Here is a 25,399-nt window from a genome sequence, read left to right on the forward strand (position 1 = left end):
TATCAAATTCACCAGGACTGACTAGAGGCATTCCCACATAATTGAAATTGATGCCACCTCCTTTCTGCATGTGTGTGCATGTGTGTATGGACAAACATATATGTATGTTTATGTAATTATGTATATACACACATACATATATACATACATATACACATTTTTTTGATGGATGTCAGGTTTGAACTTGGGATTTCATGCTTGCAAAACAGGTATACTTCTATTTGAGCCACACCTTCATTCCACTTTGCTTTGTTTATTTTTGAGATGGGTTTTGTGAACTATGCTCAGGCTACCCTGAACTGAGATCATCTCCATTATACACTGTAAAGTGGAAAGCATCACAGGCATAAGCCACTGGCACATAACACACTGTTTAAACTTTGTATGTTTATGTCTTAGCTAGTCATTGGCTAAGTGGCTTTGAAGATCAACACTTCACTATTTCCTCCACTGCACAGGTGTAAGAACATGTAATTTACTTCCATATATGAAAATCACCTTAATAATTTATCCTGAACACAATACTTGGTATCCGACACAGCTGAGAGTTTTTCAGATCTTTACCTTCTACTTTCCCTTAGATATGAGAATTTGTTGTGGGGGGGAAAGGGTATTTCAATGTAGCCCAGGATGACCTCAAATTCTGGAGTGCTAAAATCACAGGAGTGCATCACTAGACACAGAACAATATTAGTCTTTATGAGGTTTCTCTCTTTCTACCTTTTCCTAGAAGCCAGAAAGAGAAGCCATCACCCACTCAATACTGCACCTCAGATTTCTTCTGCCAAATAGCCTCCTTCATCACTTGGAACTTCTCCAATCCGTAAAGTTCTGAGACACAAAAATCACTCAGCTAAAATCTTTGCCACATGGTAGTAAGGATAGCAATTCCATCTCAATTTACAAAAAAACCTCCCCACTTTTGAGGCCTCCTGGGAGTGACCCATGCTGTCTGTGTCTCTACCAACATTCTATTCAAAGCTATGTACGAGCACTCAGGCTTCCCTGACAGCTGTTCTCCGCAGGCCCTCATCAGAACTGCCCTTCCTGTTTCATTCAGATACAAAGGCTTCTCCCATAATCATATCAAAACTGCTCCTACATGTCTACATAACCCAGTTCCAAAGCCACTGCCATGTCAGAGTGCTTGTTCTAGCAACACCCCACTTCTCTTTCGGACACTCAGATTTTGTTAATCTATATTGTGTGCGTGTAATAGAATATCCAAGTTTGGGTAAATTAGGGAAAAGATTACCTAGAAGTGAGGATCAAGTAGCAGTGCACTTAACAAACAACCCCAAGGCCCAATTTAAAGTCACACTAGTGAAAACATAAAAACAAAACAAAGAATGTCCTAGTATTTTCTTCCCTAATAGTTTCAGGTTGGGGAAGTCCTAGATCAGGGCATCATCACTTCAAGGGGTCTTCTTGCTCACTCCTCACTTCAGAATGAGGTTGTACATGAGAACTCAGGCTCACTACCACAAGCCCTGTGTACAGGGATATTAATACATAAGGGCCAGACCTCATCACTTAAAATACTTCTCAGAAGTTCCCAGCTCTCAACACCATTTGTAAGCTATTAATGAACAGTGCAGAATATGTGTCTGAGAAGCAATGTCAGATTACTAAGGCAAAAAATGTGTCACTCAAAATGGGTTTCACATTGGAAACTCGTGTCAATTTCAGCTTTCTCACTCTGTGGGTTTTATAATTAACTATTCCCTAGTTCTAGCATAATGTATGTTTGCCCAGAATGAGCCATGTAGACTCAGTGCTGAAAAGAGGCAAATTGTTCATGGTAGGTTAAAGATGACTCATTCACAAAGAGCTATGAAGAAGGGATGCTTGTGCAACATGCTCACATTCTGACCCTGTGGTTTTTAGAATTACTATGACTTGTTTCTTTCTCATTCTGTATACAGGCCCAAAACTGAGCAGTGGAGTGAACAATGCTATAATTTAGCAAGACTTTGCCGATTCTTTCTATAATCTTACTCTTAAATTACTTCTGCAGAGAGAGAGAGAGAGAGAGAGAGAGAGAGAGAGAGAGAGAAAAGATGAACACAGATCCAGAGAGCTCTATTAAGAAATAACTTTCACAAAAATATTACTGTAAATAAGGTCATTTCAGTGTCCAGAGTGTTACTGATGTTGTCAACCTGTAGCAAATTTTAACAGTTCCAAGAATAGATCCCAGGGTATAGACAGACTGAAGGCAAATAGGTATTCAAGAATCAACTTATAAAGACTAATTGTAAACTTTTTTCAAAAGTTATTTGTTCTCAACATTTTTTAAAAGTGATAGAAAATTTATAATGATCTACATTCCTGAATCTGTTGTAAAAGTAACCACATTTTAAATGTTTGACACTGTAGTCTTGATAGCTATTTGAGTCAAGAATTCAGTTTTTAGACACTACAGCTTTGTTTTAATACTCTAAATTTAAAACTCTGAACTTGGAACCAAATACTGTTATGATGTCGGAAAGGGATAGGTTAATTGTAGGAATGAATACAATTATTTAAATACTAATATTGTACAAGTTATAGAGAATAGAGTTTTCGTGGTTTTGTGTGTGTGTGTGTCTAGGCCTTTCTAGGCAAGTGCTGTTGTGCTCTGAGACTGAGCTATTCCCCCAGCCCTATCTTTCCTTTTGAAGTCTCCTCCATTATCATATCTCTCTCTGCAAACAGTTTCCAAACAACTACCTTAAATGCAAACCAGTATTTAATATTTAAAATCCAATTTAAAACTCATTAAGTTAAAATTGGTTTCTTATTGGAATGAACAATTATTTCTCCCTAGAGAAGGATCCTGTAGACAAGAAACGCCCCATGTTTTGTATCATTTTGTAATATTCGAGGAATGCACATAATGTTCTCGTTAGAGCAGACCTAATAACATTTTTTCAAATTGCACATTCAACTTTGAGAAATAGACATAATATATTTTAAATGATTCTAATACGATCTAGGTAAATAGTTACATGGGTGTGACCATTAATGACTCAGTTGTTTATAATGAAAGTGCAGATAGTTTCTTGCTCTCCCTCCTACGACAAGAGACTTTTACAAGATTCATGTACTTTGTCCTCTGGCAATGCACACCCCACTACTTCACCAAGCGCTCTTTAGAAAAAACAAGGTGGAATACCTGGACTAAAGTTACATTTCTTTCTTTGTAATGCTATACTATGGATCTCCTTCACATTTTCCAAAAAACATTTATTCTAACACTAAGATTTGTTAAAATTTATCCACACCTCAAATATATCTGAGGTATTAATTAAGAGCTAGAGTTTTACATTTGTTTTGTTTTCACTCACAATATCATAAATTTTAAAGTATGAATTCCTTTACATGATTGTAGGCCATGAATTAGATGTTACATTGCATAGATTCCATGATCAAAGAAATATTTTGACAGATTGGGCTTTCAGGTTTTCGTCTTTTCATTTAGTATACAGACAAGCATTTAAAGGTTTTTCATCCAGATTTGCCTCAGTGTCATGAAAACATCACAGAATTACAGTCCCATAAGACAAATGGAGTCCTGTAAGGATATATGACCTTGTAGGACAATTTGCAGAGGAGAACTGTGTTAATGACCCTGCAGTTTATTTGAACAAACACCCTTTTGAACTACTTTTTACATTAGAATCTGTAGCATCCTTCCAAAGGTGCTAAAGATCCATAAGATGTCACAAGCTTTTCATTGATGAGAGGATAAGGATCTTTACATTCCCCAGGAAAAAAGAAACACATGGTACTGTGGTACTACCCCCATTTTGTTGGCACAGAGGCCCATGAACCGATCATCTATGTAAAGACTGGAATTCTGTGTATGTGACACCTCATAGACTTTGGATACTATGACACTGGAGATGACATAGGCAGTGCTGGCCCCATAGTCTGGGTAAGTTGGTGGCTGGTACATTTCATATTAAAGATTGTATTTGCTGATTTTACTCAGTATGGCAGAGGCACCACAATGAACATGACCTATCCAAAAGTCTTGAGCACATACTTGTTCTAATTCTTGATGGTACTCCATGAGATTTGGCATATGCATAAATATTTCATCAACTCTCATCAAGAATTTGGCATGTGGACCAGAGCCATTTGCCCAATTGAACTGTAGAAGCAATTTAAGAGTAACATTGTAGAAACAATTAGCAATGTCTTGCTGAATTATAGCATTGTTCACTCCACTGCTCATTTTTGGGCCTGTATACAGAATAAGAAGGAAACAAATCATAGTAATTCTAAAAACCACAAGGTCAGAATCTGAACATGTGGCACAAGCATCTCTTCTTCATAGCTCTTTATGAATGAGTCATCTCTAACCTACCATGAATAATTTCCCTTTTTTCAGCACCGAGTCTACATGGCTCATTATGGGAAAGCATACATTATGCTAGAACTGGGTAATAGTTAAAACCCACAGAGTGAGAAGGTTGAAAGTGAGACATGAGTTTCCAATCTGAAACCCATTTTGAGTGATGCATTTTTGCCTTAGTAATACCTGACTTTGCTTCTCAGACACATATTCTACATTGTTCATTAATATCTTACAAACAGTGTTGAGACCTGGGAACTTCTGAGAAGTATTTTAGGTGATGAGGTCTGGCCCTTCTGTATTAATTTCCCTGTACACAGGGCTTGTGGTAGTGAGCCTGAGTTCTCGTGTACAACCTCATTCTGAAGTGAGGAGTGAGCAAGAAGACCCCTTGAAGTGATGATGCCCTGATCCTGGACTTCCCCAAACTGAAAACTATTAGGGAAGAAAACACTAGGACATTCTTTGTTTTGTTTTTATGTTTCACTACTGTGACTTTAACTTGGGCCTTGAGGTTGCTAGTTAAGTGCACTGCTACTTGATCCTCACTTCTAGCTAATTTTTTTCCCTAAATTACCCAAACACGGATATTCTAGTCCATGTGCACCTTTGGAAGGATGCTACAGATTCTACTCTAAAAAGTTTTCAAAGGGTATTTTGTTCAAATACACTGTAGAATCATTAAGATAGTTCTCCTTTGCAAACTGACCTAGAAGAACACATATCCTTACAGGGCTGCATTTGTCTATTGGGACTGTAACACTGTGATGTTTTCATGACACTGAACCAAACCTGGATGAAAAACATTTAAATGTTTGTCTATATACTATGTAAAATGAATATGAAAGACAAAGACCTTCTGAAAGCCCAATCTATTAAAATTTCTTTGATCATTGGAGCTATGCAATGAAACATCTAATTCAAGGTCTAAATTCATGTCAAGGAATTCATAGTTTAAAATTTAAGATATTATGAGTGAAAACACAACTCATCCAAAACTCTACTCTCATTTAATGCCACCGGTACATTTGAGGTGGGAAGAAATTATTAACAAACCTTGGTGTTAGAATAACCACTTTTGGAAAATATCAAGTGAATGCATAGTACAGCATTTGAAAGAAAGAAATTTAAGTTTAGTCCAGGTATTCCAGTTTGTTTTTGCTAAAGAGCACTTGGTGGAGGTAGTGAGGGTGTGGAAGCATTGCCAGAGGACAAAGTACAGGAATCTGCAAAAAGTCTCTTGTTTTAGGAAGGAGAGCAGGAAACTGCCTGTATTTTCACTATAAACAGCTGAATAATTAATGGTCATATCCATGTAACTACTTACCTAGATTGTATTTTAAGTGAAACTTGAAAAAATGTCATTAGCTCTGCTCCACCTGGAACATAATGTATTTTCTCTACTATTAGAAAATGACAGAAAAAATTCCATTTTTTGTCCACGGGGTCCTTCTCTAGAGAGAAACTAGTGTTCATTCCAATAACAAACCAATTTTAATTTGATGAGTTTTAAATTGGATTTTAAATGTTAAATACAGATTTGTATTAAATGTAGTTGTTTGAAAATTGTTTGTACAGAGGAATATGATAACGGAGGAGACTTCAAAAGGAAAGATAAGGCTGGGGGTTTAGCTCAGTCCCACAGCAACACAGCACTCACCTAGAAAGGCACAGACACAAACCAAAAATCCATGAAAACTCTCTTTTCTCCATAATTTATACAATATTAGTATTTAAGTAATGGTACTCATTCCTACAATTAACCTATCCCTTTCCAACATCATAAACCACAGTATTTTCTTCCAAGTTCAGATTTTAAATTTGGAGTATTAAATCAAAGCCGTAGTGTCTAAAACAATCTATTCTTGACTCAAGTAGCTAACACAACTACAGTGACAAACATTTAAAATGTAGTTACTTTTACAATACATTCAGGATGTTAGAGCTTTATAAATTTCTATCACTTTTAAAAACTGTACAAAACAAAGGCCTTTTGACAATACAGGTTTATAATTAATCTTTATAGTTGATTCTTGAAGACCTGTTTACCATTGGTCTATCTATATGCTCTGTATCTATTCTTGGAACAGTTAAAATTTGCCACTGGTTGAAAACATCAATAACTCTTGGGCATCAAAATTATCTTCTTTACAGTAATATCTTTGTAAAAGTTATTTCTTAATAGAATTCTCTGGATCTGTGTTCATCTTTTCTATTTTTTCTTGGAATAGAATGGAATAGGTTTGAATTTAAATGAAATATAATGGCAGCTCCTGTTTTTATAAGAAGGGAGTTGTCACATTATGCTTCATCAGAATTAAGGTACTGAGAAGTACATTGGCAATTAGAAGTGTCCTAGCCTTTTGAAAAGGAAGGAAAATCTTTTGGTGCTCCACTGTAGGGCTATCTTAAAAAAAAAAAAAAAAAGTCAGCAAAGGGAGGGTGAACAATTAGCCTGAAGGATCCCTCGAGTAAAAGATGGCTGAACACAGAGTTTTTGTCAAAAACTTTTGACATCTTGGTTAATTAATTTTACAGCAAAATGCTAAGTATTTATATTATTTCACTTTTGTTTTAGTATGGAAAAGTAATTGTAGGTTTAAAAAAACATATTTCCAACAAACAACTTAAAAATTTATAAGATTAAAAAAAAAAAAGAAAATACCCAACACAAAAAACTGGTGGTGAGTGGCTCAAATGGTTGAGCACCTGTCTAGCAAGTGTAAGGCACTGACTTCAAGTCCCAGTATCACCAAAAAAAAAAAAAAAAAGACAGAAAGAACTTGCTCTTTGGGGAACTGAGTCCATCCTCAGGCAATAACTGAAAGACAAAAATTGGATGTTTGTACTTGTCTTCTTATAAACTATTACTAATGAAAAACTAGAGAGGATTCATAAATGATCATTCAAAGGCCCACCGATAAATATTATAGCTTTTAGATGGGAATGTCAACAGATAAAACAGAAATGTCTTCCAGCATAATATAATAATGGTATATGAGTTACAATATTAATAAATACAAATTTCATGAAACCAAGAAATATTTTTCTTACTGATCTAAACTGTATAATTTCCTACAATTCCACTCTATGATTTGTTGGTAATAAATCAGGGAACCCATCAGGAGACATACATCATGATCCCATCATCATACTTCTTAGTGTGAAACAAATGACTTACTAAAACAATTGACTCTGATTCTTCAGATCATCATTGTACCCACTCAAGTTCCAAACGAGGAAACCATCTTCTTGCACTCAAATCCTGAAGGAAATTTCTGGAATAATTAAGACAAGTTGTATTTTATAGAAATGAGAGTCTACACAGGAAAAAAGAGGCAGCAGCCAGGGAAAGATGGCTGCTTCACTTACTTTACACAAGAGAATCCACATATACAAGGATAAAAACATGCTAATCTTACACACAAGTCTCTTCTGAAGAGACTGAGACATTATCTCCAAAAGGCTTGTGACAAACAACCAAAGTCACCCCATTCCCCAAGACTTCCAGGGAAGTTAGCATCCCCGTGCCTGAAACTGGGACAAAGATCAAATATTCTATGTACTACACATCCACACAAAGCCTTTTCTCCACATGGAAGAACCCAAGGGTGTCCTCTCACACTGCCCTTGGCTTTCTCAATTACCACAAATTACATTCTTAGGACACTAACTCCGTGTTGCAAAACAAAGAACTATGTCCACTTCTACCCCAAAGGTTGTAATCCTGGAAAACAGTGGTGATTAAAGAAGAGTTCTCCCTCACATGCAGCTTATAGACCTAAAACAAATGCAGTAATATTATTGGACATGGGTCACACACTAAGGGGAGAACACGTACAGGAGGAATAAGGAAAGGGAAGGAAACCTAAAACTTGAAAGTGGTTGATGGGCCCACTGTAGAGGAGTGGACAAAGTAAGCTTAAACTGGCAGACGCCACTACGGGAAGGTGACTTAGAAGAAGTAAAGAGGTCTGGTAGAGAAGAATGAATGCAGGTTGTAATACACATGTGCATGGAAGCAATGCTAGGAATCTCTCTGTATAGCTATCTTTATCTCAAACTAGCAAAAATGCTATGTCTTTCATATTATCTCTTATGTTTTCTCTTCAATAAAATTGGAGAAGAGGGCAGAACAGGTTCTGCCTGGAAGCGAGGGGGATGGGGAGGGGGGGAGAAGAGGCCCAAACAATGTATACACATATAAACAAATAAAAAAACAACTCTCACTGAAGCCAGGCCATTGTGGCTAAGCCTACAATTCTAGCTTCTTAGGAGGCACAGATAAGAAGGATCACAGCCAGCCCGTTCAAACCATTGACCATATGCTATCTCAAAAATACCCACCACAAAACAGGGCTCCTGGAGTGCCTCCAGTGATAGAGCACTTGACTACCAGGCCCTAAGTTCAAATGCAAGCATCACCAGAAAAAACGTCCCAAGGGCCAGAACTTTTTCCTAAGAAAAAAGGATCCAAGTGCAAGCAAACCCCATCCTGTTACACTTGCCCCAGTCCTCCCACTTTTTTTTTTTAAATAATATACAACATTACATACACACTTTTCAAGTTCCAATGTTTTGCTTTGGTTAACTGAACTGATATTAAGAAACAAAACAGAAAAAACCTGTAATCCTTGGTATTTGGGAGGCTGAGATTGGCAGGATGGAGGCCAGAATGGGCCAACAGTTCCCAAGACTAGCTCTCCAAAATACCCAACACAAAAGTGGGACAGCAGGATGGCTCAATTGCAGAGCACCTGCCTAGCAAGTGTCAGGGCCTGGGTTTAATCCCCAGCACCGCCAAAGAAAGAGAATCATGGTTTACTGTGCTGATTGTAAAAATTAACTTAACTTTCATTCTTCCAGGCCTGAGACCTCTGACCAACTCTGGCCTGAGCCTGTAAACCATTTCACCTCAACTGTGACCCAAAGGGCAGGCTAACCATGTTCTCTGGTCCTTCATTGAGATTGTTCCCTCTAAAGTTCTCCCCCACCACCTTCTTTTCCTCCTGTGTCCTCCCTACAAAGAACAGCCCTTATCTGCCTTGCCACAGATGAGTTTAGGGACCTAACACTCCACTCCGGCTTTCCACAGGATAGAGTCTTAGCTAGGGGTCAGCTAAGTAGAATCAACCGCCACCAGTACAACCGTCAGGGACAAGCAGCCTCAGCAGAAGCAGCAGTGCCAGGCACAACCACAAGCAGCCAAAAAATCCATGAGACAGACAATAAACTGCCAGTGCACTTCACTCCCATCCTTCCCCAGGGTTAACCCCTCTGTGACATATTATCACCCACTTTGGTGAATCTCCTACCCTGCAGCTTTTTGGCCCAGTTCTACATAAATTCTGCAAAAAAGTCTGCAAATGATCCATATAAAGATGAGGTCCAGACCTCATTAACATGTAATTAACATTGTGGGTTTATGTAGGAAACCCTCACAAATTGCCACATTGCTTTCAATGGACCCTGCAAGACAGGGTCCACACTACTTTTGGCTGGCATTTAATGATCCTCGATGGTCCCCAGTGTCCTCCTAAGTCTTTCTTCTGTGAGACAAGAATTGGCTCCCAGTGTCTGATCTGACCTGGGCTACCTGCTGCACCCTGTTCAAAGAGTATCCCTTCATACTCAACCAGAGTCTTTCATTTGTAAAACCCGGTCTAGAAACAGTGGAGCACAGTTAATGTGACGTCACAGAGGGTAGCGGTGTCCCCTCCCCTCCCCCTCTAGCCACTAGGCACAGGGACCGTCCTTCTCAGAGTTTTGGTCATAGGGTGCGTGGCCAGCGTCACAAACATGGCCTGGTGACAGGTCGTGGGGTTCACACGACCCTTCCCAACCCTAAAGACTCAGCGGGGCGCCAGCGAGGAGACACGGGGACCCCAACCCCGCGGAACACCCCCTCCCACGAAGGGGCAGGAGTCGCCATGACCGCCGTCACTGTGCTGTTGGGGACACGCGGGGCCAAACCGCCCTGTGGGAGGCCAAGGTAGCCGCTCACCTGAGCAAAGGGGCAAACGCCAGACCCGGCTCCGGCCCAGCCCCACCCTGCGGCCCAGAGGAGCGAGGACGAGCAGAGCCGGGGGAGGACGCACAGCACACAGGGGCCACCGCAGCATCTGGCCGGTCCCCGCCGCGGCTCTGCCACCCCGGCTGAAATCTCACCATTTCCCGAGACACCCGGCGTCGTCCTTAGGCTCCTGCAGTCAGGGGACACAGAGCGGCCAAGGCTGGGACACCTGGGGCTTCTCCCGGCTTAGACGCGGAGATCAAGTATGGCGGTCCCTGAAAGGAAGGCAGTGCTTTGGGCAGCAGGTACGTCCTAAGATCCGCGCTCCTCATTGGTCAGTTCCTTCCGCACTCCATTATGATTGGATAATGATCCAGGCCCCGCCCCTTGACGACGGGGTGAGAGGAGGGCGTTTTCTGCCAGGTTCTGCAGAACACAAAGGACAAATTCCTCCCACCGCTCCCGCGGTCTAGGCTTCCTCCCCTTGGGCGAACCTGGCCCAGCCTTGGCTCTAAGTGTGTTGAGCAGAACCAGTCCCGACTTTCCAGACCAGACACCTGCTTCTCCCCACGCCTCCTGAACATCTTACGCTGTGCTTGCAGATCGGTACTTTTATCAAGTTTCCTCTCGCTCCCGTGTGTCTGTGGTTTCCACTTGAGTGGAGACTTGTGTTAGTGTCCATCACTTCTTCATGGAGGTTTCACTGCGCTATGATCAGAGGAGCACAGAATGTGCTTTCACCTCTCTCACTCCCTCTACTCCTCCTCACCATCCCTCCCTTCTCCCCCATTTTAGAATGAATGTGCTTCATTTTGCTATTTTCATGAATACATATAATGACTTGTTCATATTCACCTGTCATCAAATTCCCCTTTCTCTGCACCTTTCCCAATGTTTTCCACCCCAACCTGGCCCTCTTGTAAAAATTCTAGAAAATAAGCATGATGTAAAACCTGCACCCAGCCTTGGAAGCTTTATTGATTTATTTTTTTAATGACTTATCAAAGAAGTAGTGGTTTTATGGCCAGTAAGAATTTTTCAACATGTAAGGTGGTTCCAGGACAGATATCAAACCAATGGTATAGCTATGGGTATTTTGCAAATACTATCTACTATTAAAGTAGCTGGCCTGGAGGTGTGGCTCAAGTGTACATGAAAACATCAGAAATTATCAATTGGCTTATTACATTGATACTCACATCTCCAATAAAGTAAAATTTTGGTTGGGGAATTTCTTTTTTTTTTCAGTTCTGGGACTTGAACTTATGGTCTCACACTAGTGAGCCCTACCACTTCCTGAGACACCTCAACTGTCTTTTTAAGGGTAATTTTGAGATAGGTTCTCTTGAACGATTTGACTGAGGATGGCTTTGAACTGTGACCTCCCTAATTTGTACCTTGTGAGTACCTAGGATAATAGGTGTGAACCACTGGTTTTGATAAGACTGGGGTTTGAACTAAAGGCATACCCCCTGAAAAGCAGGAAATCTACAACTTGAGGCACATGATTCTGAAGGAAAATGTTGTTCTACTTGTGTTATTGTTTTAATTATTGTTTTCACACTAGCATCAAAATGCCATGTGAGCAGTTATGAATGGAGAGTCAGTATGTGATGACCAAGATATGGAATGAACACTATGAGAACACAGCAGCACCTGCATTGCAAGAGTGAGGCCCTGAGTTCAAACCCCAGTACTGTCAAATAAAAAATTATAGCCAAACAAATCTTTAGGATCTTGGATTCTGTTTGTAAGCATAACTTCATATTCTTACTAGCCAACCAGGGAACAAGTCTCCTCTATGCTGCTCCATTATATGAAAAGGGAATATTTGAGTGAAAATACAAGGTATGATCATGTTATTCCATGAAACTTACAAGAATTTAAGAACTTATCTGTAAAGCCGTAATCATTTGTAATAATTTTATGGGGTTCCAGTTTGAAAAAATAAATCAAAGGCCAGACAATTGACGGCCTCACCTTGTTTATTTCTATATGACATGAATGACCATCTCAAGCTGGCCTATTCTCCTCTCTTTTCTTTTCATGTGTGTGCTTAACTTTATGAATTAGCACATTAACAATATGAGAAGATTTCATTGGGATAATTTCATACATGTCTACAGTGGCTTGATACTTTGAATCCATTTTGGTACTGGGTGATCTAGTTCCAAAATTCTAGATATAATCAGTTTTCAAACACCATTTGTTGAAGAGACCGTCTTTCTGCCATCTTCTTTGATACTTTTCCTAAATTAGATCATTTTATGTCTTCCTTCTCTTCTAGTACATGGTTTGCTTACTTTAAATATTTCCCTAGCACTGTATTCTCTGAATTCTATGAGTTTTGGCAAGATGTGTGTTCTTTTTTTTTTTTTTTTTTGTATTCTCAATGCTTTTTTTTTCTAACAGCAGTAGGGTTAACCTCAGAGCCTCATGCTTCCCAGGCTACCACTTGAGCTATTCCACCAGCATATAATAAATTCCTCAGGGGGCATCTCTTTAACAGGTGCATTATCAAGAATTCTCTGCTTTAATCTCCAGTTGTTTGGAGGTTTTCCAACTGTTCAATTCCCGTTATACTTTAGTATTGTCTAAGAGAATACTTCATGTGATTTCTATTCCTTTAGATTTTTCAAGGTGTGTTTTGTAGCTCAGATTATATTATGTGTGGGTGAAGGAACCACATGAATTTGAGAATGATGTGTACTCTTTGGTTGTTGGATACAGTATTCTGCATTACCAAATGGCTCCAGTTGATGAACATCAACTGGATAATGATGTTCACCATTACTGACTTTCTGTCTTCATCTGTCAATGACTGATACATGTGCATTGAGATCAGCAAATACTGTTGTGCAATTGAACTGTTCTGTTCTGTGTCTTTTTCAGTCATATACTTTGTTCCAAAATTATGTGAATACTTGTTAGGGATTGTATGTCTTCTTGGAGAACTGCCTGCTTTATCATTATTCCATCCCTCTATTCCTTCTATTAATCTTGAACTGCTACTTTCTGATTGGGTTGGAATTAGAGCTAGTTTGAGCTAGTGTTAGAATTCTATTTCTCTGCATAAGTTTATACATCATCTATTCTTGGCATTATTTTTATTTTAAAAGTATTTATATGCTACTCAAAATGTAATGAAGCTATAATTTAAGACATGATATTTTGAAAAATGTTTAGAAAGTGGTGAAATTAGGCTGTTGATCAGATATACTACTTCTCATACCTATAAATAAATTATGATTAGAATACCTACATTCTGTCTGGGCATCAGTGGCTCACACATGTCATACTAGCTTCTCAGGAGGCAGAGAACAGGAGGACCATGGTTAGACACCAGCCTGGGGACATATTCTGTATTGCTCATTAATAGCTTATATAAACTGTGTTGGGAGATGGGGTACTTTTTTGGGAGTAAGGGGTTTGAACTCAGGACCACAGTCTTGATAGGCAGGTGCTCTTACCACTTGAGTTACTCTACTAGCCTTTGTGTTGGGTGTTTTTGAGACAAGGTCTATAACTATTTACCTGGGCTGGCTTCAAACAGTGATTCTCCAATATCTGCCTCCTAAGTAGGTAGGATTTACAGGGATGAGGCTCTGGCACCTGGCTTGCAAGTGACATTTTCAATCCTTTGACTAGTATCTCTTCAACTCCTCATGTCTTTATGTGTAAAATGATTTCTCAAGAAAACAACAGAGTTAGTTCTTTTTTTTCTAAACAATGGTACCAATGTTCTTTCATTGGTGTGTTTAGATAATTCACATCTTGAGATAATTGATAACCAGCTAATATGATCTCTACTTCCATTCATGTTGCTGTAAATGATATAATTTCAATCTCTTCATTGTCTAAGTATACTGCATTTTATTTTTACATCCCTTCAGTGATTCCATAACTTAACTACTGTCAATACTGCTGCTACAAACGTGGTTGTTTTGTTACATTCTGTTGCATATATGCCCAGGAATAGTAGAGCAGGATCACATGGTAATATAGTAGTTGTGTCACCAGAGGACAGATGAGGTTCTCCCACACCTTCCCAGGTGAACAAAGTATCTCAGGTACTTGAGATCCACAAATATTTAAAAGTTTTTCAAGGTATTTCCTAACAAGAAGTCTTGCAAGGTGGAAGTTTTAGCAAAGATTTATTTTAATATAACAAGATAAAATATAAACAATAAGCGGGGGAGAGAAAAAGAGAGAGAAACATTTCCTGTTGCTCACCCACAAAATGAGGCAAAGGTTCAAAACGGTGGTCCACATCTCCTAGTCTTACACTCAAGACCTGGAGGAATACACATTGTCAAAGGTAGTAGGTCTGGGTGGTGGATATGGGTGTTAAAATGAAGGGTCTGTCCTGTCCCACCCAAATCACAGGGACAATAGATGTGCTTTAGAACTTCCCTGTGATTACTTTCTACCCATCCAAGGATCCTTGCAGCTTCTTAACATCCCAAAGAGGAAAGCAGAAGCAGGAAGCTCCTTTTTGTTTTGCTGTTCCTGCAACTTAGCAACTAAAAGGAGATGGGAGAGGGCAAGCTGCTCTGGTTCTCCAGCCTTGAGTTCCTTGTTTCAATGTCAGAATCTGGCCCATTAAATTTTGGTTAAAATACTACAATTTTTTCTCTCCTCATCTGTCTATCCTGCACCAGTTGCATTTTTCATTTTTTTAATCAAGTTCTATAGTAATTTCCATTGTATTTCAGTAAATTTCCATTTCCAGCAACATCACCTAATTCGAAATTCAAGATGTAAGTGGGCACCAGTGGCTGACTCCTGTAATCCTATCTACTCAGGGATGCAGAGATCAGGAGGATCTCACTTCCATGCCAGCCTGAGCAATAGATTTCAAGACCCTATCTTGAAAACAAATGCAGCCAGGTGCCTGCAATCCTGTTACTAAGGAGGAAGAGAACAGGAGGATCATGGTTCAAAGCCAGCCTGGTAAAATAGTTCACGAGATCCTATCTCAAAAAACCCTTCACAAAAATAGGGCTCATGGAGTGGCTCAAGGTGAAAGCCCTGATATCAAGTTCCAATACTGAGGAAAAAAAAAAAGAAAAGAAATCCATCACACAAAAAGGGCTAGCAGAGTGATTCAAGGTGTAGGACCTGCGTTCGTGCTTTAGTACTGCAAAAAAATCAATCAATCAATCAAAATGTAAAAACAACTAAAAGACTTTCCTTCATGATAAGAACAAGGTAAAATGATAAGGAAAGTTCAAATATTGCATCCTTTGGTCTCCCCTTAGTGGAAATGTAGATGACATCAGAAAGACACCTCAGAAATACAAATGGTGAATTTGTTCTCCTTTGTTGTGATGTGTTGATGTTTATGGTCTCACTTCATCTTCCTATAAAACAAATCATGTATTTCAATAATTCTCTTTGCTTCTTCAGACGTCAATACTCTATACACTCAGTTTCCAAACAAGAAAGTCACCTTATTACACTCAGAAATGAGAGAAATTCTGAAGTGGTTAAGTAAGCTGATATGTCATAGAAAAAAGATTGGACAATGAAAACAAAGGGAAGAAGCCAGGCATTTGCCACATTTCCCAGGGGACTCCACAGTGGAAGGTTAAACTCTCACTAAACTTAGGATGAGACACCACTCTTGCTTATCAGGAAAGATTCAGATACTGCCTGATAGGGGTTTATTAACAATAACTACAGGTGCCCCTTTACCAGGAAACTCCAGATGGCTAGCTCTCTATGTCTGAAAGTGGGACAAAGAACAAATACTTGATGATACTGCATGCACATTAATGGGAAAATACATGAAGCCTTTTCTCCATTTGGCAGAATCCAAAAGTATCTTCGCCCTCACTTTCTCAATGGGTGCAGATGTACTCTGATGACACTAACTCAGTGTTTGCGAAAAAGAGCTGGAGATGTCCACTTTACCCACAGTCTGTATGTAATCCTGGTAAACAGTAGTGATTAAAGAAGTTTCAATGCCAGGACTTTCTGCTGAGGAGCAGCAGGCAAGTGCAGACAAATGCCCTTTCTACTTTGAATTCAGGGAGTTAAACTTTTTCTTTTTGGACAAAACTACCACATGGGCAGACATAATTTCCTGATTCCCAATTTTTGAATGCTGACAAGAATCAAGAATTAAGAATCAAACATAGCCTAATTTTCTCCTCCCTTCAGGCCTACTTTAGCTTCAGGCATTTCACAACCTTTCCTTTATGCTGACCTCATGGTTCAAAGTATTCTGGTCCAGAATCTGATGCTGTCCTCCATCCTTCCCACCTCCCACCTGCTTTCTGTTACTGTTTACCCCTTTCTGGAAAGTACAACCCTCCTGTGCCTCACCCTAGAAGACTTGAGGACTAGTGTCTGTGCTTCCCTTTCTGCTTCATCCCATTAAAATAGAGGTCCCCATTACTTCACTAGCTTTTCCTTTGTAAAACCACTTCTACGAACAGTGGGAACAGGTGACCTTGACAACATGGAGGGTTGCAACTATCCCTCCTTTCCAACTCTTGCTCCTGCTGTGCATGGGGACTGCCCTTTCTAGGGCACTGGAAAACTTGGGGAGGACATAGGAAACAGGGTTCAGAGCCAATGTCAAAGCATGGCTTGACGACATGTCGTGGAGTGTACACAAAGCTTCCCAACCCTGAAGACTCAGGGAAACTGAGCACCATTGAAGAAGTGAATGGAGATTCCACTCTACAGAGTCCCCCACTCGAGAAGCCACACAAATGGCAGGAGCTGCTGGTGACTGCTGTCACAGTGCTGTGGGACACTTGGGGCCCAGGCCAAGCTGACCAGAGGGCTCCAGGAAGCCAAGGTGACTGCTCACATCACAAATGGGACAGATACCGATCTGAGTTCAGGCCCAGCCCCAGAGGAGCAAGGGCTGAGAGGAGTCATCTGTGCTGGAGGATTGCACACCAGGGCTGCAGGAGGCTGCATCTGCCACCACCGCTTCTGTTTGGCTCACCCACCACCACTCCACACCACTCCACATAACTGTGAGGCCAAATCCAATGTCCTTTTGTTTCCCATTTCCTTGGGATTATGTTTCCTATTTCTATGAATGCTGTCATTGTGAATTCTATGGAGTTTCATTGAAACTGTGGATCTCTTTCACTAATGTTCCCATCTTCACTGCATTAATTTTACCCATCCAAGAACATTGGGAGCCTTGCCAGTTTATACTGTCTTTATAAATTTCTTTCTTCAATGTTTTATACTTTTCATTGTAGACGTCTTTCTCCTCCTCAGGGAAGTTTACTCCTAAGTATGTTTTAGTTATTACAAATGGGATTGTTTTCCTGATTTCTTTCTGAGTATACTTATTATTGGTACATGCAGAAGGTATGGATTACTGAACGGTGATTTTGTACCATGCACCTTTGCTGAAAGCGTTTATCACATTTAAGGGTTTTATGTCAGAGACTTCAGTGTTCTTTAAGAATAAGATGACATGTACATTTTCACCTGCAAATAGGGATAACATATCTGGTTCCTTTCTGTGTCCCTTTAGTTGCTTTCTCTTCCCTTTTTGCTCTGGCTAGGAAGTCAAGAAATATATTGAACAAGAGGGGAGAGGGGGAACACTTTGGTCTTCTTTGGAAGAATGTTTGACTCATTTTTTTGTCTGGTCTATGTTTTATTACTATTTTTATATTGCATCATTTTTTACTTTTATCTGTTTGTTACACTTTTAGTCATTCTTACTGGTTTTTTGTTTGTTTCTTTGTGCATTTTATGAACGGCACTAGGGTTTGAAATCGGGGCTTTGTAGTTGCAAATCAGGCAGTCTACTGCTTGAGCCACATCTCTAATCCATTTTGCTGTGCTTATTTTGGACATGGTTTCTCTCAACCTGTTGTCCAGGGCTGGCCTCAAAACTTCATACTCCTAATCTCAGACTCCCACATAGCAAGGATTACACTTGTGAGTCATCTGTGTCAGGCTAGTCTCACATTCCTACTTCAAATCCCACTTGGGTCTGGTGTATCATTCTTGATGTATGCTGTTAGATGGAAGCTATTATTTGATGAGAGTTTTTGTTTCTCTGTTCATGGGAGCTCTTGGTCTGTGGTGTTGTGTTGAGTAAGGTCTTTGTTCAGTTTTGCTCCTGTAGTTGTGATTCAGCTATGTTTCTATTTCCTAGAAGATACTGTAAAGAATTTGTGTCTGTTCTTCTTTAAATGTTGTGCAACTAAACCACTGGGACAACCCAGGCCTACTGCTTTTTGCCTTGGGCAGTTATTGCTCACTGAGTCAATATATTCAATACCTACCCTGCTACCGGTGTACTTCCTTCTTGCATAAGTTGTGGTAGATTCTCTATGAATTGTTTCATTTCATCCAGGTCATCAAATTTGAGACCATGGAATTGTTCATGAGGTCCCTTTATGGTGCTTTTCCAATCCATCTTACCATCAGCCTTCCTTCATGAGCACATTAGTTATTTTTCTGTCATACTCTTTTTTTAATATCTTGCTTCATCATTTGCTGTTTTCAGGCAACCAACTTTTGATTTTGTTTTTTTTTTCTGTCTATAATGTTATTGGTGTCTTCGTTAATCGTTACTTCCCACTATATGATGCAGCACTATCTTGTTCTTCTCTCTGCCTTGTTCTTATTTAATTTAGATCTTCCTTCTCTCTTGTATATTCATTTCCTCCTACAGAATTCTTCTAACGCTGCGTTCTATGAATTGCATGAATTTTGACAAGATGTGTGTTCATGTTTATGTAGTTTGAACTTCTATTTTTCTCACAAGGGGCCTCTAGGAAGGGTACTCTGTAGAATTTTATAGTTTGATCTTGAGTTGTTTTGGGTCTTGACCCAGGGACTGATTTCAGTAACTCTGGTTAGGTATTCATCTTACATTTAATTTTAGTTTTGTTTTTACTTTTACTGGAGTTTGAACTCAGGGCCTCAGGCTTGTTAAGCATGCACTCTACCACTTGAGCCATGCCCCCAGCCCTGGCCAGGTATTTAGCTCAACTTATGTTTTGTTTGGATTTATTTGAATCCGTGATGTTTCTAACCTGAAGTTTGTGATCACCATTGATTAACAAGTACTTTATTGTTCATTTGTTCATGTGCACCTGGGGTTTGACCTCAGGGCTTCACACATGCTAAGCACATGTTCTACTGCTTGAACCATCCCTCAGCCCTTAAAGTCCTTAGGATTTCATTTCTTTCCCTTTCATTGTTTTACATTTATCTCAAGGCTGAATAGTGAGAAACATTGATATAGAACATGAGACCAACAAATGTTATGTGTCTCTAATGATCTAATCTGACAGCTGCAATGTGACACCTCTTGTCACAACCTGTTACATAGGAAGTCCAGTGAATTCACTGTGATGGGAATAACAGCGACACTTGAAACCTTCTAAGTGGCTTCTTAAGGATCAAACTTAAATATGATATAAGACTCATGAATACTAATTCATTTTGGCAAAAGAAATATGTTAGAGTTTTTATTACAGAATGTCAAAATACAATGAAGTAAGAGGAATGATGGCACATGTCCTCAGGAAGATCTCAATGACATCAAGACATCACCCCTCACACATATCAAGAAAATACTCTAATTCCATCACAAAAATTTTGACTTTTTAATTGGGCATTTTATGTGATTCTCTTATCTCCCATTAATGCAGACATCAAGTATACTTGCTTCCTAAATTGTTTTCGTGATTCCCCAGTCATAGGAGTATGCATTTTCAACTAACCCAAATACAAGTTAAGATGATACAGTGCTCTGTTTGGGAGAGGGCAGTGACATTACAGAGTTCCCCACTCCTCCTTCCCACTCCACTAACTTCCTGAATTTTGCAGACAAAATAATACCTAACACCATTTAAAACTGTTGGACCTAACTGGCACTGGAGGCTTATGCCTGTAATCCTAGCTACTCAGGAAGCAGAAATCAGGAGAATCTTGGTTTGATGCCAGCCCTGGACAAATGGTTCCTGAGATCTCATCTTGAAAATATCCAAGACAAAATGGGCTGGTGGAGTGGTTCAAGCAGTTGAGTGTTTGCCTGGAGAGAATGAAGCCAGGAGTTCAAACCCCAGTTCCACCAAAAAAAAAAAAAAAAAAAAAAAAAAACGTAAAACTAAAATAAAATCCTTGGGCCAGAGAGTGAGGGTGGATTCCATTTACATAAAAGATGTTGAAACTCTGGTGTTCAGGACACTACAGTGCTAACACATTAAAGAATATAACATGCATAAGTAAAGCACTTTCTCTGGCTGACACACATGTACACAGTTGATTCAAAACACAGCAGGCAGGGAACACTGGTGATTGAAATTACAATCACTTTAAGACATGATGTAACTATGAACTGTTACTTAACGGGAACAGAGAATATTCCCATCTACTCCATGGACATTAATCAAATTATAAATAGACATCAGAAAGTTAAAACTTAAACACTACAAGAAGGAAGTGTCAAATGCACTGTGGGTGTAATAACAGTTTCTTCATGAGGAGAAAAATAATCCATGAGAAATAGAGAGATTTAATTGTATAAAAATTACTGGCACTAAAAGACAAATAATGAAGTAGAACAAAAATATTTGTAATATATCCCGTATAAATGTACTAGTATACAGAGTAAAAATAATCAAAATAGTATTGAAAAATGGCCAAAATATAATTAAGTCAGGATACAACACAATACAAAAAGCTAGTAATGATTGTGGAGAGTGGAAAGGAGGAGTGGGAACTCTTAGGTTGCTGCCCTCATCCTGATAGACCACAGTGTTATTTTAACCTGGGTTTAGATAAGTTGTAAATGCATTGTCCTGTGACTGGGGAATCACTAAAGCAATTTAAGAAGCAAGTATACTTGATGTCTGCATGGACAGGAGATAAGAAAATTGCACAAAATGCCCAATTAAAATGGGAATACAGGGCTGGTGGAGAGGCTCAAAAGGTAAGACCACCTGCCTAGCAAGTGTGAAGCTCTCGGTACAGACTTCACTGTCACCAAAAAAAAAAAAAAATTAAAATTAGAATACAAAAAATCATGTGAAACTGTATGTAAAAAACTAATCACTTAAACACTAACGATAAGTATTCTCTCCACGATGAAATCACGGGTGTAGGAAATACTAATTATCTTGTTGGCTGAATTTAGTGACTCCATAATATTTTCAAAATTCGCTTCACATTACAAATGTATTCAATTTCAGTTGGCACATTAAAAGTGTCATTTCTTACATCATACATGTGAGACTAAGGTAAAATGAATACCAAAAAACTTCTGGCATCACACAAATGCTATGTGAATGGCAATTCAAAATTCAAAAGGTAAAAACAACTAATAAACTCCTGTTAGTGATAAACACAAGGTAAAGTGATAAGGAAAGTTCAAATATTCATCTGTTGGTCTCACCTTGGTGCAAACGGAGATGACATCAAGGAGACACCCCAGAAGTGACAGATGATGTATTTATTCACCTGTGTTTATGTTGATGTTTATGTTCTCACTTTATCTTCCTATAAAACAAATCACGTATTTCAATAATTCTCTTTGCCTTTTCAGTCCTCAATAATATATATACTCAAGCTCAAAAGAAGAAAATCTCCATCTTACAGTAATGACAGAAATTCTGAAATGTTTAAGCAGACTATGTCATAGAAAAAAAATTGGACAAAAAAATAAAGAGCAGAAGCCAGACATTCAGACAAATTTCCCGGTGAATGCACATTCAGAAGGTTAAACACATGCTAAGCTTAGGGTGAGACACCACCCTTGCTCTTCAATAAAGAATCAAACACTGTTGGTTGGGAATTTATTAAGAACTAAAGCCTGGGTACCAGTGGCTCACATCTGTAATCCTAGGTACTCAGGGGCATAGATCAGTAGCACCATGGTTGGAATCCAGCCCAGGAAGTAGTTTCGTGAGACCCTATCTTGAAAAAAAATCCATCACAAAAAAAGAGCTGGTATACGGGCTCAATGTTTAGGCCCTGAATTCAAGCCCCAGTACTAGGGAAAAAAAAGAATAACCAAAGACACCCCTTTTACTGGGAAGCTCCAGATGGTAAGAACTCTGTGCCTGAAAGTGGGACAAAGAACAAATACTTGATACTGCATGGAAACATCAATGGCTAAATACACTAAGCCTTTTCTCCATTTGGCAGAGTCAAAAAGTGTCTTCTCTCTGTCCTTCTCAACTGGCACAAATCACACTCTGATGACACTAACTCTGTGTTTGCAAAGGCAAGAGCTGGAGGTCTCCACTTTACCCAAAGTCTGTAATCCTGGCAAACAGTAGTGATTAAAGAAGATTCAATGCCAGGAATTTCTGCTGAGGAGCAGCAGAAAGTACAGTGAAGTGCCCTTCCTGCTTTTAACTCAGAGAGCCAAAACTTTTTTTTTTGTCAAAACTACCACATGGGCAGACATGATTTCTTGATTCCCAATTCTTGAATGCTGACAAGTAGCCTAACTTTCTACTTCTTCCAGTCCTACATTAGCAGTTCACAACCTGTCCTTTATGCTGAACTCAGGGTACAAAGTCCTCTGGTCCAGAATCTGATGCTCCCCTCCTACCCCCTCCACCCACCTGATTTCTACCCACCTCCTGCTTGCTCCTCTCTGGAAAGCACAGCCCTCCTCTGCTTCACCCTAGAGACTTGGGAACCTAGAATCTCTGCCTCCCCTGCTGCCACACCCTATTCAAATAGGGGTCTCTGTCCCTTCACCAGCTTTTCCTTTCTAAAACCAGGTCTAGAAACAATGTGGACCAGTGACCTTGACAACCCAAATGGTCACAACATCCCCTCCCTTCTAACTCTGGCTATTGTGTACTTTCTAGGGCATTGGGCTACATGGGGAGGACCTGAGACTCTGTGTTTATGGCCAGTGTCAGAGTGTGGCCTAGAGATATGTCTTGGAGTTTACCCAACCCTTCCCAACCCTGAAGACTCAGGAAAACCTGGTGCCACCTAGGCAAGGACACAGGGAATCCACTGCACAGAGCCCCATCCCCCAGCTGCACATGAGGCAGGAGCTGCATGTCATCGACATCACAGTGCCAACGGCCATTTCAGTGCATTTAGGGACTGGGGGCTGCGATGCTGAGTTGCCCACAGGGCTCCAGGAGTCAAGGTGGCCACATGCATTCACAATGGGACAGATACAAGTCCTGGTTCAAGCCCAGCCCCACAATGTACTCCAGAGGAATGAGGGTCTACCAGAGTCAGCTGTGGAGGTAGACTGCATACCAAGGCAGTGCAGGAGGGGAGTCCACCATTGCTTCTTTCAGTCCCCTGCAGCTGCTCCACAACTCCAGCCAAAATATCACCATTTCCCAGCTTTCTGGGCCATCCAGCTTCATCCCCAGGCTCCTGCAGGCAGGGGAACACAGAGCTTCTTACATGATTATATGTACCAGCTGTTGACTGCAACCACACCTGAAGTAGGCACAGCTCCAGGACCCTGGCAGAAAGATGGCCAAGCACCTCAGTGTGATAAATGCCAAGAACAACCACATCCCCTTCACTGACACCCACATCACATCCTAGCAAATAACACCAATGTGCTTCCATGCACACTTGATACAAGTGGAGAGAGGCTGGAGTTTTCCAGGAACTCCTCTCCAGCTTGTACGGTGTGGGATACTCTTTTCTGTTTTTCAAGGCTCCCCAAAAAAGCATTCCAGGAGAAGGGGGAGCTCTATTACATAAACTCCCAATTCCCTTACACACCTCCAGTAGATAGTGGAAGGAGGCATCCATACTTGAACAATCTGGACTATTATCCAAAATTCTCTTCTATGATGTTTATGTTTTCCCACAAATCTCTAAAACGCTATCATAGCTTCCATCACTCTGGTTCAAGAGGTGTTCTTGGTCCAGACTTCAAAGTCCTCTTTTTTAATGATATGATTCAAGAACTTGTAAACTATTTTTACTTAGGAGTCAGAGATGGGAAAAGCGCAAAGAGGACAGTACCAGTAGAAGTAATATACAGTTTAGTAATGTAAGTCACACACCACAGCTGCTGCTTCTTCTTCTTCTTCTTCTTCTTCTTCTTCTTCTTCTTCTTCTTCTCCTTCTTTTCTGGGGATTGAACTAAGGGCCTTCACCTTGAGCACCTCCACCAGCCCATTTTTGTGATGTTTTTTTCTGAAATCAGTTCTCATGAACTATTTGCCTGGGCTGAGCTCTGCCTCCCAAGTAGCTAGGATTGCGGGTGGAAGCCACAGATTCCTGGCCAGCACAGTTTTACAAAGCTGTGTGATGGAGCATTGATTCCATGTGGCATAACAAAACTCTGATGGAGTGATTATTGGTGCACAGTGCAACAACATGGAAAAGAATAAACTGGAGAAAGATTTTCACATTTGAAACATGTATAGTAAATTTTCCTTTTTCATTCTCAGATTATATTCTCACTCTTACTATCATAAATATTCTTCTAGCAGTAGGTTCACCCTCATTTTTTTAACCCTTGAGGCATTTAATTTGTATGCATGTTTTACATCCCAAAAAAAGAATCCCAGAATTTTCCCTCTGGTTTGTTTTCACCTTCCTTCTACATTCTGTGCCAGCTGAGGTGGTCTGTACAATGCAACCAGACCAACAAGATGGAAGCAGATGATTCTGCCATTTTTCTAGATTGTTGAGCAGCACTTCAAATGGGTGGTGATCATGAGCTTAATCCTCCTATGGGGTTGACAACAATTTTCCTAGCTCTGTGATCATCAATGATTTGAAATATGATATGTAATCATCCTTCAGCATCACAGAAACCAAACAGTGATGTTAGAATGTGTCCCAGTTAGGACCAGGCTTTTACCTTTCTTTTCAGAAGAGTGATGCTCTTCAAACCATCAGCCAGGACAACCATGGTCACCACACAATGGCATGGAAAGATGGTAGAAAGAGCTACTCATATACTTCATAAATCTTACTTGTTCCTGCAATCCAAAGGACTCTGAATCACCACAACCTGCTCTTACTTGTTCCTGCAATCCAAAGGACTCTGAATCACCACAACCTGCTACCCCATCTATGTCAGCATGAACATGAGA

The 25,399-nt window shown here is 39.9% G+C and overlaps 1 protein-coding gene and 1 pseudogene across 19 annotated transcripts in view; both read right to left on the minus strand.

Moving 5' to 3' along the window:
- The window catches only part of LOC109678387 (uncharacterized), a 128,238-nt gene extending 116,979 nt beyond the window's left edge, over positions 1 to 11,259 (minus strand). For 2 of the 19 annotated variants that reach the window (XM_074053778.1, XM_074053779.1), the window contains exon 1: positions 7,524 to 10,787. Coding sequence is in view for 2 of the 19 variants with exons in the window: in XM_074053781.1 (XP_073909882.1) it covers positions 10,511 to 10,513 (3 nt within the window). In the remaining 17 variants the exon portion in view is untranslated. Of the gene's footprint in view, positions 1 to 7,523 lie in introns of all 19 variants that reach the window. The other 17 variants (XM_074053773.1, XM_074053772.1, XM_074053771.1 and 14 more) reach the window with 15 other exon arrangements.
- On the minus strand, positions 3,511 to 4,261 carry LOC141416647 (lactosylceramide 1,3-N-acetyl-beta-D-glucosaminyltransferase-like; annotated as a pseudogene).
- Positions 11,260 to 25,399: the final 14,140 nt, after the last annotated feature.

Source organism: Castor canadensis, chromosome 14 (assembly GCF_047511655.1).
Source record: "Castor canadensis chromosome 14, mCasCan1.hap1v2, whole genome shotgun sequence".
Classification (NCBI taxonomy): Eukaryota; Metazoa; Chordata; class Mammalia; order Rodentia; family Castoridae; genus Castor; species Castor canadensis.